The sequence below is a fragment of the Neomonachus schauinslandi genome, chromosome 7, assembly GCF_002201575.2.
Source record: "Neomonachus schauinslandi chromosome 7, ASM220157v2, whole genome shotgun sequence".
NCBI lineage: Eukaryota > Metazoa > Chordata > Mammalia > Carnivora > Phocidae > Neomonachus > Neomonachus schauinslandi.
In genome coordinates this window covers 12439644-12454540 of record NC_058409.1, presented here as the reverse complement: position 1 = coordinate 12454540, position 14897 = coordinate 12439644, and the positions used below count along the sequence as shown (strand labels likewise).

The following is a 14897-nucleotide window of genomic DNA, read 5'->3' as shown; positions in this document are numbered from 1 at the left end:
ATTGATCAATCGCCAATAGACTCTGAAAGAACTGTTGTGATTGATCACTGCACATGAGGTGCATCTGCTATTTCCACAGTGACATGTGGACGGAAGAGCCAGCAGGGAAGTTCATACTTGAGGTAATATCTCACAGTTAATAGACTGTGGAAACTCTTGAGCCATGTTGTTGAGGGACTCGTTACTTCACTAAACGGCAGTAACTATAACGTGTGTATATGAGAACCATGTAGGACCATCTGCAGTACAGAAAAGGAGCGAAAGCAGCAATGGCCCTGTGACTGCTAGTAGTCTGGATTCCTTAATTACCATCAAGTACCTTAGCACTACAGTGTTGATTCATCTTTTTATCTAAGAACTGTATTTTGTTTAAAATATAGAAATCATAACTTATCAAAGGGCTGCCTTAAAAACCGGATGGAAATGGCCAAATATATATATATATTTTTTAAGATTTTTATTTATTTATTTGACAAAGAGAGACACAGTGAGAGAGGGAACACAAGCAAGGGGAGTGGGAGAGAGAGAAGCAGGCTTCCCGCTGAGCAGGGAGCCCGATGTGGGGCTCGATCCCAGGACCCTGGGATCATGACCTGAGCTGAAGGCAGACACTTAACGACTGAGCCACCCAGGCGCCCCAATGGCCAAATATTTTTGAGTTTTTTTTGTTTTGCTTTGTTATGCAGCCTGACAAAATGAAATCTTTCTAAACCAGAGTGGGAAAATACTTGGAAGCAGCAACAATCCACTTATTTTAAACATTTTCATTTCCATTTCATTGCAACACTATTCAAAGTGTTGTTCTAGGTGGCACTTTTATTACCTTGGCTATGAAATAGTCCCAGATACTGAGCTCTGGTGGGATGAACTTCTCTTGGACTGTCAGTGACTCCTGGCAGACTACTGATGAAGAAGAGGTCGGTAGGGCAGAATCTCTGCAAGGAATTTTTGATGGCCTAAAACGTTTGTTCTGTTTCTCTCCTTCTTCCACAAGCGAAGAAACTAATGAAAACAAAATAAAGTATTATTAAAATAAGTACTATTTCCATTGTACTAATTTCATCTATCTTTACATAAGATTTAAGGTTACCAATAAGCACAAACACAAAACTGAGATCATTACTACTATAGTAAGGTTAAAAAAATTAAGTAGAAGTGAGACAAAAATCACTGTAAAACGCAATCTTTACTTTTATCTCAACTTATCCCTCATTCTCTGAATGTTATGTGGGTAACAGGATATAATATCTGCCTATAAAATGAGTCCACAATTGAGCTAAAATCATGACAGCAAATTATCTACATCCCTTTACTTTGAAGAATACCATGGAAAACAAAGAGTATCATGGGATGTCAATGTTAACTGAAGGCAACAACTCACTTATGAGGTTCTTTAGTAATCCCTTGGCCTTTTATCTACATACAAAACTGAATGTTTTCACTGAAAATAAATAAAAAATTCAAATACGTAACAACTGAATTAAACTGACTCAAACTTCTGGAAATGGCTTGCACATGGAATTTTCTGGTCAGTGGAACAATAAAGAGAGAGAAAATGCAATCTTTGTTGTTTTAACTTTTAAAACACTTAATGGTTAGTATTCCCTTAGTATTTTACTTTAGAGTATTAAGGGCCTCAGGAAAGAAAAACAAGTTACACAAATATATAAATAACAAATATTAAGTCACAAGATGCAAGTCACCAGTACAGAACCAAGGCTGTCCCAAACAGAAGCCTATATCTAATTGACAAGCAAACAACTCCACAATAAGGCACACCAATATTCTCCTTCAATGGTTCCAGTGAGAACTGACTTACCTTTCAAAGGAATGCAAATATGTGTCCTGTAATGTAATTTTGTTTTATTGTTTGAAGCTACTCAGCTTGCATAAACAGCATGCTCATGCATTATATCAAGCTACAGCCAAGCTGAGTTTAACAGAGTGATTTAGTGATTTCAGAAAAAAAGGAAACTAAAATGGATAAAATTCTAAAAGATTGCTTAGACATGGTATGATTATTACACAAACTCCCAAATGATTTTAAAAGGAACTTTCAGATTAAATGTGTTAAATTTCTGCCTTTTTAAAAGATTTATTTATTTATTTGAGAGAGAGCACACGCACAAGTGGGAGGAGGGGCAGAGGGAGAGGAGGAAGCAGACTCCATACTGACGGGAGCCTGACATGGGGCTGATCTCAAGACCCTGAAAACATGACCTGAGCCAAAACCAAGAGTCAGATGCTTAACTAACTGAGTCACTCAGGTACCCCAATTTTTTTTTCCTGTTTTTAAAAGCAACTGATAGTCAACAATCATGTTTCTAATATATGTTGCATACATTCATATTCATTCTATAACTTAAACAGTGATTCTATCAAATTCTGATCAAGTTAAAAATTTAGAATATAAAGGTACTTTTTACCTTTCAAAAATTAATGCTGTGATTTAAAATAAATTAATCATTTGACTTTAACATTACTATTTTGCTTTTTTTGTTTTTATGGGCCCAGCACGCTTCCGCTGCGCCACTCTGCTGTCTTTTTTTTGTTTTTAGATTAGAAGGCATATGAACATAGGAGCTTAAAGGATCTCTGGAAAAATAAAACTTACAAACACTGAATGAATACATTTTTGCCAAGACAGCTATATGATAAAAAAATCAGAGTTTTTAAACCAAAACCTAAGAAGATTTTTTTAAAAAGAGAAAATTTTACAAGTACAGTCAATGAACCCAGACACCGACATGAAAATAAGAAAAGTTACCACACTGGGGTAAATGTTTAAAATTACAGACTCAATACCAAAAATATAAAACTAGTTATTAAAATACTTTTGATGAGCAAAGAAAAAAATGGCAAACAGTTTCACAATACTGAATGTTCTATTACTTGAAATGCTATAAATAAAAGGACCTGAGTGATGCCTCCCAGCAAACAAGAAATAACCTGTAGCTTCTCATTAGCGTAGATGCTTCTTCTTTTCCCATAAATTACAGCAAGACTTAAGACAATTTTATGTTTAAATCACAGCAGGTTAGCATAGCCATGAAGGACCAATAGAGACTGCACAGTGGCTGAGGGCTCAACTGCTGATTTTTGAAAATGCTAATAATCAAATATCAAGAACCTCTGTCACTCTTTGGATAAAAACTGACTCTAGTGTTGCATTACTAAGGGGGTAAATGGCTACTTTACTAGTAATAGAAGGAAAAAACAGTATTAGGGAGAACTGAAAAGGAACTTGGATATGGAGCTTAGAAATTATAAGGAACATAGAGAAGCTGGAAAGTGGGTAAAGAAAAACCAACATACCCACGGGTAAGAAAAGACAGAATCACTCACTAACATAAATTTCTTAAATTTCTTAGCTGCTTTGGATTCATAGAAAGTACTTTTAAGAAGTGCTTTTAAAGTCAAGATAGTGGACTTTCCCCTCCATTTTAAGAACTTCTATCCTCGGGCGCCTGGGTGGCTCAGATGGTTAAGCCTCTGCCTTCGGCTCGGGTCATGATCCCAGGGTCCTGGGATCGAGTCCCACATCGGGCTCCCGGCTCAGCGGGGAGCCTGCTTCTCCCTCTGACCCTCTCCCCTCTCATGCTGTTTCTCTCTCACTCGCTCTCTAAAAAATAAATAAAATCTTTAAAAAAAAAAAAAAAAAAAAAAGAACTTCTATCCTCACTCCTAGTACATTCTGCAGTGACTTCCTGGAACTATGGACGTGACTTCCTAAAGAACTCAAAACAGAAACGGAGAAATGGTTAAGAGGCTACATCTAAAGAATGGGCAGAGGAGGTACAGAGGAGTAAGAAAGACAATGTTGCTTTTTATCATAAATTCTTCTGGACTACTGGATTTATTACCATGCACATATATTGTTTTGATTAAAATCAAAACAAGTCACACTTTTTGAGTTTGTAATTTTATTTTATTTTTTAAAAAGAATTTATTTATTTGAGAGAAAGCACGAGTGAGCATGAGCAGGGGGGCGGGGCAGGGGGAGAGGGAGAAGCAGACTCCCCACTGAGCGGGGAGCCCAACACAGGGCTTGATCCCAGGATCCCGAGATCATGACCTAAGCTGAAGGCAGGAGCTTAACTGACTGAGCCACACAGGTGCCCCAAGTTTATCATTTTAAATCAAATAAAATTAATATTCTAAACCTAGACTTAAATGTTTTTTCTTTTAAAAAGTGACCTCAAAGTAACCAGCAGAATGATCTCATTCTCTGCATCTCAATCTAAGGCACACTTATCACAAGACTATTCATGAGTGTGTCACAGAGTACATGAAACTTCAGGGGGGGACATTGTCCTGGACCTTCAAGTTTAGCTCCAAAATTTAGTGGGTGGGAGGATGAAAGTAATTTAAATGATGATTTAAAATATTTTATTGGAAAGAAACAAAGATATGGAGAAGATAAAAGTCATGTAAGTTCAAGATAAAATAGATCCCGAATCTATTTCTTGCTTTTGGCAAGATAATTCAGCATAAGAGATCTCCTAAGAGGTACATATACTCACTCTCCTCTAGCATCCACTTGAGGCAAAAAGTTTGAGAAGTACAAATATAGGCCAACACAAATTATATAAAAAAAATTCTCAAAATTATATGTAAAACATGACTTTACAAGTAAACTTCAAAGATTCTTAAAAGGAAAAGACCAAAACAGATGCAAGGAGTAATAAATTTAAGGTACTTCTTAATCCTCAAAGAATAAAATTAATGCAAAAAAATGTCTGACAGGTGAAATTTTCCAATTTTAGAAAGACGGACTCTCAAGGATTGGTAGGGCGCAGTGGTACCTTGTAACTACTTCATAAGTACCTATAAAAATGAAATGATGACTATCTTAGTAGAAAGTAGTGATTTGTCTCCAAATCACAGAGCAAGTAGTTTCCAAGATAGTTGGTGTTCAAAGTGATTCACTGGAATATGGAAAGAAAATATTACAACTACTACTTAGATTTTTTTAATAAGAAGAAGTGGGGAGAAGAAAGAAAAGAGAAACAGGGTAAGAAGGTGAGAAGGAAAAGAAGAGAGGAGAGGTGGAGTGGAGGAGAAGAGAGAGAAAGAGATGACAATAGAGGAAGGAAAAAGAAAGGGGGGTGGGAGAAGGGAAGCAGAAAGGGGAGGGAAGTGGTAAGGGGAAGAAGAAAATCTGTCAATGTTTAATATCTGGATCAGCAAGAGTACATGTATTTATAAATAAATACATACATACATACTGAGGATTTGCTCATGCATGTTTTGTGGATAGGGTTATATAATAAAAAATCTGGAGATAACACTATTTTTCCATCACCCTGAAGACCATGTGTGTGCCTGTAAGATTTCATCTCCAGCTCAACAGACTTATTAAAAGTGAGAACGGAGTACATACATACAGTGAAATATTACTCAGCTGTACAAAGAAAACTCTATCATATACCACAACACGGATGAACCTCAAGGACATTGTGCTAAGTGAAATAAGCCTGTCACAAAGGGATAAATATGGTAGTTACGAAATGAAGAGATGCTTTTTAATGAAAATTTATATCTGTCCCTCAAAAAAGAAGTCTGCGCAAGGAGTCTAACAAAAGATGTATTCCCTTCTCTGGCAAACTAGTTATTTTTTGGTTCAGTAGCCAGTTAAAATTGTTGGGCATATTCATCTGTATTGTAAATAGCTGATCGTTTTCTATTTTAAAAACGCTTAAGAGTCTTGTACTTTTTCTGGTCAAGAAATGTTGCTATTTTATATATTTTGCTAAAGGAAGGATAGCAATGACATGTATAATCGCTAAATACTGAATAGAAAACTTTTATTTTTTTATACAAGTTTTAGGGGAGAAGCAAAACATTTGGATTTTCCGATCCATATTTAACATAAATAATCAAATGGCAAAAATATACTTTAAAACGTCTAAAACATCATTAGCAGTCTCATAGTTAGAAAAAGATATGCTTACCACAAATAAAATACTCATTTTATATTTTATTCCTCAATGTGGAGACATAAACAATCATTACTATGTATTTATCAAGATGAAGATGGAAAATTCAGTTCTCATACTGCAAATATTATGACAAAATACAATAACAATTCTTCAATAAAAACATTGCTTTGCTTTATAATATGCAATAAAAAGCAAAGTATGGATTTTTAACCATCAGCAGAAAAAAAAAATCATTTTTCCAAACTTGCTATTGCTCACCTGATTCTCTTTTAAAAATTAACCATAGTAACAAAATAATTCCTAACTCCACGAAATGCACCTGCACTAATTTTAGTCAGAAAACATAAATCCTTCATTAATACATGCTGTGGAATTCACCAAGTTAAATTTGATTAAAAAAATAAGTTACTGATTAGATTAACATTTTTGTTAAGAATTCTAACCTGCCAAACTGAAATCTTATACTTTTTATACTTTTATACTTATACTCATTTTCTTACATTACAAGGCTTAGTCATATTTAAATTTTGTCACTAAAAATATTAGTGTATTAAGTATATAAAAGACATGTAGAGAGAAATATAATTTAGTTCATGATAATGATGTACTATATGTTGGCTAACTGAATTTAAATAAATAAAAAAGAAAAAAAGAAAAAAAAATTTAGTTCATGAGACCATCATTGCAAAGAAAACTGAAATCAGAATTTACACCACAACAAGGGAAACAAATGGTGACTTTTAATTCCTCTTCTAGTACTAAGTTACATCTATGATTGATTCCGCACAGTTTCTGAGTTCTCAAAGAAAGATGAGCATCACATAACCTGGATGTGGCCTTAACACTAAGTGAACCACATGTTTTGTTTTTTTTAATTAATTTATTTTTTTATTATGTTATGTTAATCACCATACATTACATCATTAGTTTTTGATGTAGTGTTCCATGATTCATTGTTTGCATATAACACCCAATGCTCCGTTCAATACGGGCCCTCTTTAATACCCATCACCAGGCGAACCCATCCCCCCACCCCCCTCCCCTGAAAATCAGAGGGGGAGATGAACCATGAGAGACTATGGACTCTGAGAAACAAACTGAGGGTTCTAGTGAACCACATGTTTTAAGTATTCTGTGTTACCTGCCACCAAGGGATTAAATGTACAGATGCAGGTAATTTTCAGTCACTTTGACTATTTAGGGTTCAGTAAGTGATGGAATACAGTTTATGATGGTACCTATAAGATAATTTATGTAATGGTATTTGTGTGTAGAAACAACTAAAACTGAGTGGTTCAACAAAGAACTTAGACTTGGAGTAAGGTTCTTTACACATCTGTACTCAGTAGAAATGGTTGGAATTGAGACATGGTAACTGGTTAGTAAGAATATTTTTATTTTTTTACAGGTATCTGGACATTCCATAGCAAGAATTTATCCCTTTTTAACATTTCGTATTAACCAGATCAAATGTTTAAATGATTTTCTCTTAGGATACATTAAAAACAGGGCCACAATTAGTTTACCAATTTTTTTTAATGCTAATCTCAGTAGAGCTATAAATCTTACTCCCTCTTAGACTTTGAAAGTTTTTCTTTAATTGAATTCAGTTATCTGAAGTTAAATATATATATTCCAAGGCAAATTTCATGAAAAGTTACAGTCTTTCTCTTTTTTTTTTTCATCCATATAAAAAATAAAGCACAGGAAATTACCCCTTAAAAATGAGAAGAGATGTCATAAAAATGAAGATATTTTTTAAAAAAAGATTATCACATATGAGCTAATAAATTACAAAAAGAAAATTTAACAGCTAGGTAGAAAGCATTATGAAGATTCGTTTCACATCATGATATAATATATATAGTTTCAATATTAGAAAGTTTAGAAACAGGGATACAGTTGTTTAAAATATTCACTTTTCCTGGTATTATGAACACTTAGAAATCCAAAACCCCTAATGGCCAGAATCATAGTATGCAAAACATAAAGCAGCCTCATTTGAAATGTTTTCCAGACATTTCAAGCCATAGTCTGATTTACCATGATTAGCACTGACATTTATTCCTACACATTTAAAAAGATGTTAAAGTCTAAGGAATGGAAAACATCAAAGGAAAATAATTTAAAAGCAGAATAAAAAGCAGAGATGGTTTTCTGAAATGCTAATCATTGTTTTAAATCAAAAATATGGCTTGATTAAAGGAAATTTCTCAATTTTCTATTTCAAGAGCCATACAAAATAAAACAGGCCCAAGGTACCCCAACCCCTCCAAAACAACACAAAGCAAGCTGAGCCGTAAAAGCCTATTTCTAAAACTAATATCTTGCCTGCAAGACTGGGAGGGCTATGAGAACTGATGGTTGAAAGAGCTTTGGTAAAGCCCACACATTCCATGGAGAATACCACTACCTGGTGGGGGCTAGGCATAGCAAAGTGCCTTCCTGCCAAAGAAAGAAGAGAGAATCTGTATTTGGGATAGAACAAAGACCAGTGTTACAGTATATTTCAAAACAAATGATCATTTCAACAGCAAAAGATTTAGGAAAATTACATTAGATAGTTCTAATCACTGGTGCACGAGTGTCTTATAGTTTGAAAACTGCACCAGAAACTGGACACTGCATTTTCACCATGAAACCATTTGTTCACGCTTTAAGAAAATGGTCTGTAACAAAAACTTTCTGTGAATAAATTAAATGTAATTACACTTGACAAAGTTATCATTCAGACGAACAAATAAAAGTTTCAGTCTTAAAAATAAATAAACAAACAAACATGAAAAAACTAACCAGGTAAAGCTTTTGAGTGTGTGTGTTCTTTGCTGGGAACATGTGCACCTCCACCAAACACAGCAGACCACATTTTTTCGTTCAGGGGATGGGCCATGATCCGAAACAGCTCATTACTAGAATGTGTTGCCAGGCCATGGATGAAGAGACTCAGATACACTGCTGTGAGAATCTCACAGAGCAAGACTGTAAGCCCTGACTGGGCTTCCTCGCCAGAAGAATTCAAAAGTCGAATCAGAGAAGTGATTCCTAGAACAAACAAACAACAGCTACCACTGACAATAAATTTTAAAAATAAAAAATTAACTGTACTTTTAATTTTTGAAAAAACTTTATTAAACCAGGATTAAAGTTTTTTCTTCTCTAGATTCACAGACTAGAAGTTATTACAGTTAATGCACAAATACTGAGCTATTCAATTTAGAGAAACAATGAAAATCTATCATCTAATACAAATCTGATAGATAAAATTTAATTCCCACAACAAATGTACTTCTATTATGACAAAAAATTATAACCAGTGATATAACAAAACATCTGAGTTATTTTAGTAAACGGTCAAGGAAATACCAATGTTAAGTAACTGCGAAATTTACAATGAGTGGTAAATACTGAAGTGTTAATCAATTCTAACAATATTTAACAGTGATTATCGTGCAGCAAAACCACACCATATGTACTTTTTCCTCATCTGATTAAATTCAATAAGGCTAAGAAAAAACTCACATATATTTATTTACATACATATATACATAAATTCTTTGTACCTGGCCATTGTGCTGGTGATGTATTAGGAGTTATTGCTTCATCTAAGCTTCCTGTTTTCAAAGAATGTCGATGGGGAAGCAGGACTGTCTGATACATCATTCCAGTAAACTGATTTGTTTGAAATGAACTAAGAAAAGAAGACATTTAAATAAGAATAATTGGCAATAATAACCATATAAGAAAATAATAATAAAAATATAATGATCTAAAATGAATTTCACATGTAATATTTCCATGTTTTAGATCTAACTTCTGGGTATCTTAAAATTCAAGTTTTTATTAGTTATACTGCTATTACTGACCTAAGTAGTGTTCTCTATAGTCTGGTGATATAATAAAACCAAGTATCCTTTAAGTGTAAACATGCAAATTTTCTAAATTAAAATACATGTGATAGGTTTTAAGTATATTTATTTAATTTATTTAATGAAAGAATACATACAAATGAGAAAACTAAATCACTACTGACCACAAACAGCAAGCTATTCTATCAAAGTTCAAAACAAGGTTATCTGGTTGAAAACAAAGTCAGTTTAGGTTCAGCTTGATATTTAATGGCTGTCAACCCCACATCAGGATAGCTTACATCAGGTATATATACAAGGTACCAGGGATATAATGAAAAATGTGGTTTCTGTATCCATGAAATTTATAGTCCGGTGGAAGAATCAGACACAAATAATTTCATCGTATCGCTTCCTTTCTTTCTTTCTTTTTTTGAGAGAGAGAGAGGGGGAGAGAGCGGGGAAGGGGGGAAAGAGGGGATACAGAGGGAGAGGGAGAATCTCAACAGACTCCACACCCAGCACAGAGCCCAAAGTGGTACTTGATCCCATGACCCTGAGGTCATGACCTGAGCCGAAATCAAGTCAGGTGCCTCTATCATATTGCCTTTAGAGACAAAACCTATGCATACAGGGCTATGAAAGCAAAAGGGGGGAGCATTTTATACAATTTGGGAATTCAGGGTAAGCTTTTCCAAGTAAATGGCACTTTAAACTATAAACAGATGAATGAACAAAGTAACTTGCTGCTTGATATAAACTATGAAATAAATCTGACAGAAAATGGTACAAAAATTTTTGTTAAATCCTGTCATAAATTCCTATTTCAAATGTGAAGTAAATGAATGTCATCTTTAAATACAGCACATTTATTGTTTTAGATCTGTTCTGATTGGCAAGTCTTCTATTAGTCATAACATTCTGACGCATTTGTAAATAGTTTCTCATGCTTTACTTTGCAGTTTCGAGATGGCAGGCTGCCAACAAAAAAAATCCCCCCTGCTACAATAAGCCTATGGAAATGACAAAAAAGATAAAGATACGTTGATGAAAATAAAGCCACACTCAATAACAAGAAAAGTGAACTCTTGGAGGACGAAGGCCAAAGAAATCAAGTTGAAGCTACCTTGGGAATACAGAAACAGATTAGTCAATTGAGACTCCCATGAAGAACTGAAACACATACAACACCAAGGAAGGCTAACATCATGTAAGAAACAACAAACACAGTGAATGACCTGCACCTGAGGAAGCAGACTTATCAGAACATGACAGAAGGTGCTTTATACTCAGAGAGGTTAAAACAATTAAGAAATACAGTAAGTTATAAAAATAAAAGTGACCATTAAAATCAACAAGGAGATCTTAAAAATGAAAAACAGAATTTCTAAAACACAACCTCAGGCTAAATAAAAGACAAGACGTTGCTGAAGAACAAGTGAGCGTCTGGAAAATGAAACCAGGATTTCTCCTGAAATAAAGCAAAAATAAAGAAAGGAAAAAAAATATGAGATGAAAGCTAAAAGGAAAATAAGAGAAACCTGTAAATTCCAATACCTGTCTAATAAGAAAAAGGAGAAAGAAGACAAAATATTTAAAGAAATAAAGTCAAGAAACAAAACAAAGGATCACAGGGGGAAAAAAAGAGAGAGGAAAACCAAGAAACAGACTCTTAACTCTAGAGAACAAACTGATGGTCACCAGACGGGGGAGGTCGGAGGGGGAGATGGGTGAAATAGGTGATGGGATTAAGCAGTGCACTTGTGATGAACACAGGGTGATGTATGCAAGTGTTGAATCACTATATTGTACATCTGAAACTAATATTACACTGTATGTTAACTGGAATTTAAATAAAAATTTTTAAAAAAGGAAAGAGAATTTCAAAGAACTAAAGGAAGATACCAAAGTGTCAAACAGTATGTTTTAAAAGTCTAGCTAAATTATAGTGAAACCTTAGGCTATAAAGAGACAAATCATAAACATCACTCTTTGGTAAATTTTTTCTCAATTTCAAGTCAATTACTCCTTCCTTTGTGTTCCCTGAGCCTTTCACTATATTATATACATTATAATTATACAATATAGTACATTATAATATTATAGTATATAATATTGTTTATAATAACTATAATATAACTACACTACAGTACTTATCACTTAAGTGTAATGTCATGTTATATATATCACTTACCAACTCACATGTTTGTTTCCAACTAGACAGACCACAAGAAAGGAGAACTTATCTCAGTGCATATCACAATGCCTGGCATTAGGCAGTGATCAATAAAAGTTAGCTAAATTAGTTACACTGACAAGGGTCTACTTAACATTCATTTGCCATAAAGGCAGAAGTTAAAATTCAAAGATGGAAAAATAGTACTCATCACTTCAAATACTTTTGCGTTATTTAGACTTGATAAACAGTTTTTTCTAAAGCAAGAGCGCACAAATTCTGAAACCTCATCAGTTACCGTGAACATTCCTAAATTTCACAAGAAGATATTTACCTGTAGTTATGACTACCACAAAGGCACTGATAAATACAAGCAGAAAGTGAGGCTGCTAAAGTATGCATTACATATACCTGAAAAAGAAACAAACAAACAAAATTAAGTATAACTTTAAAAAAATCAAACTTGTTTCAAGACCTACTATACTCAGCAACATAAAAAAGATGGAAAAACTATTTTGTCCCTAGAAACTATGTCCTTTTTTCCTTAACACTCATTTATGCCTATAGAGATCACACTACAGACAAATTAAAAACACTAAGGCCATTGGCAGAAATCATAAAACACACACCTGCTACCTAATTTCTATTTCAAGAACAAATGGGAACAGATGTTCACTATTCAGTAGTGCATAAGCCATGTATTAAAAGAAAAACCTCCAAACTTCAACCTTCTTCCTCAGCCAAAATATGTAAAAGCTCAGTCTGAGAAATGACTGTTTACCTAGGGACAGGTCATCGAAGCATATGCTACCACATATTCTAGCTACTGGAGAAAACAAGCAATCTAAAGAAAATGCAATTATTTACAGAAAGAAGGCTTGAAAGACAGCAACTGAAGGGCAAACATTTGTACCGAGAAAGAGAAGGCTCTAAACACGGCATGACAAGCAATGAGAGAGGAAGGTCTGAGAAGCACAACCCAGGTCAGAAAGTAAACTAGATTAGACTATTTAAAAGACTAGGTTATTGACCTAATCATGAAGTATGACACTCTTCTTTTTTTTTTTTTAAAGATGTTATTTATTTGACAGAGCACAAGCAGACGGGAGAGAGAGGGAGAAGCAGGTTCCCTGCTGAGCAAGGAGCCTGATGTGGGACTCGATCCCAGGACCCTGGGATCACGACCCGGGCCGAAGGCAGCCGCTTAACCGACTGAGCCACCCAGACATCCTGGTATGACACTCTTCTATGTAGATAAAAATAGAATTGCTATTTCCCCTTCAATTATCAATTAAGATGTGTGGTATGAATTAAAATCAAGAATATCATAAAAATGAAGACAGCAAGTATGGGAAATTACAAAAATGATCAGAATATTTTCCAGCTTCTCCAATAAAAAGTGGAGTCTATATCACCACTTACTGAATCTAGACTGGCCTTGGGACTTGCTTTGACCAAGAGGGCAAAATGATATGTGACTTCTGAACCTAGTCCTCGAAAGGGCTTGCAAATTCTCTTGCTTTTTAAACCCCTGCAACCTCTATGTGAAATAACCTAGGCATGATGGTTAATTTTATATATCAACTTAACTGGACCAAGGGGTGCCCAGACATATGGCCAAACATTCTGGGTGTATCTGTAAGGCTGACGTGGGATGCAAATGACACTGGTAGAAGTGGAAGACTGAGTAAGGAAGACTGCCCTCCCTAATGGGGGTAGGCCTCATCCAATCAGTTGAAGGCCGAAATAAAACAATAAAGCTATAAAAGGGAACTTCTGCCTGGCTGCACTGAGCTGGAATAGTGGTGTTTCCCTGCCTTTGGGCTAGGACAGACACACTGGCTTTTTTGGGGTCTCAAGCCTGCTGGCTTTCAGACTAGAACTTACACTCGACTGGCTCTCCTGGTTCTCAGGCCTCTAGACCCAGACTGGAACTACACAGTAGGTCCTGGGTCTTTAGCTTGACGACCGCCGATTTGGGACTTCTCTGCCTCCGTAATTATGTGAGCCAATTGTTTATAAAACAGAGCTCTATACACACACATACACACGTCCTATTGGTTTTGTTTTTCTAGAGAACTTAGGCTTGCTTGGTAGTCGACTATCAGCCCTGGAAATCGTCTGCCAACCACCAAAAATGTAAATACGGCCATCTTAATCCAGAATCCAGCCAGCCTACTAGCTGGCCAAAGACAAATGAAAATATCCAGAGGTCAGTCCAGCTGGCCCAAATAAGAACTGAGAAGGCAACCCACTGAATCATGAGCAAAATAAATGACAGCCATTTCAAGATACTAATGTTTCGGCGTAGTTCTTAAGCAGCAAAAGCTGCTTATTGGGCGCCTGGGTGGCTCAGTTGGTTGGGCGACTGCCTTCGGCTCAGGTCATGATCCTGGAGTCCCTGGATCGAGTCCCGCATCGGGCTCCCTGCTCGGCGGGGGGTCTGCTTCTCCCTCTGCCCTCTGCCCTCTTCCCTCTCGTGCTCTCTGTCTCTCGTTCTCTCTCTCTCAAATAAATAAATAAAAATCTTTTAAAAAAAAAAAAAAAGCTGCTTATTACTAAAATTGTGCACAATCTGAAGGAAATTAAATTCCTTACTGTGTAACACACTATGTGGACATTTATACTACAGAAGAGTACAGGAAAAGCGACAAAATTAAATGACAAAGGTTAAGGTTATCCAAGAGGGTGAAACTGTAGGAGAAGCCACCATTAGGCAAGGAGAATATCGAACTGGTGTGATATCACAGCCTGTGAGGTGGGCGAGAACCAGATGACAGACTATTCAAGGAAAAAAAAAAAAGAAATAGTCAAAGTTGGTCATACTTTAAAGGATTTCAGTATGTTTGGAGAGTAAAGATGAAAGATGAAATGTGATATTAATGATAAAGTATAGTGGTGATGGATGGCAAGATGATGTGGATGATTATTTAA

At 35.3% G+C, this 14897-nt stretch overlaps 1 protein-coding gene across 3 annotated transcripts in view; it reads right to left on the bottom strand.

Moving 5' to 3' along the window:
* DMXL1 (Dmx like 1) overlaps positions 1-14897 on the bottom strand; it is a 135889-nt gene that overhangs the window by 48641 nt on the left and 72351 nt on the right. For all 3 annotated transcript variants that reach the window (XM_021702213.2, XM_021702214.2, XM_044917059.1), the window contains 4 exons: positions 12298-12374; positions 9503-9630; positions 8736-8984; positions 824-1002 (listed from right to left, as the gene is read on the bottom strand). In XM_021702213.2, coding sequence (XP_021557888.1) covers positions 824-1002; positions 8736-8984; positions 9503-9630; positions 12298-12374 — 633 coding nt within the window. The remainder of the gene's footprint in view (positions 1-823; positions 1003-8735; positions 8985-9502; positions 9631-12297; positions 12375-14897) is intronic.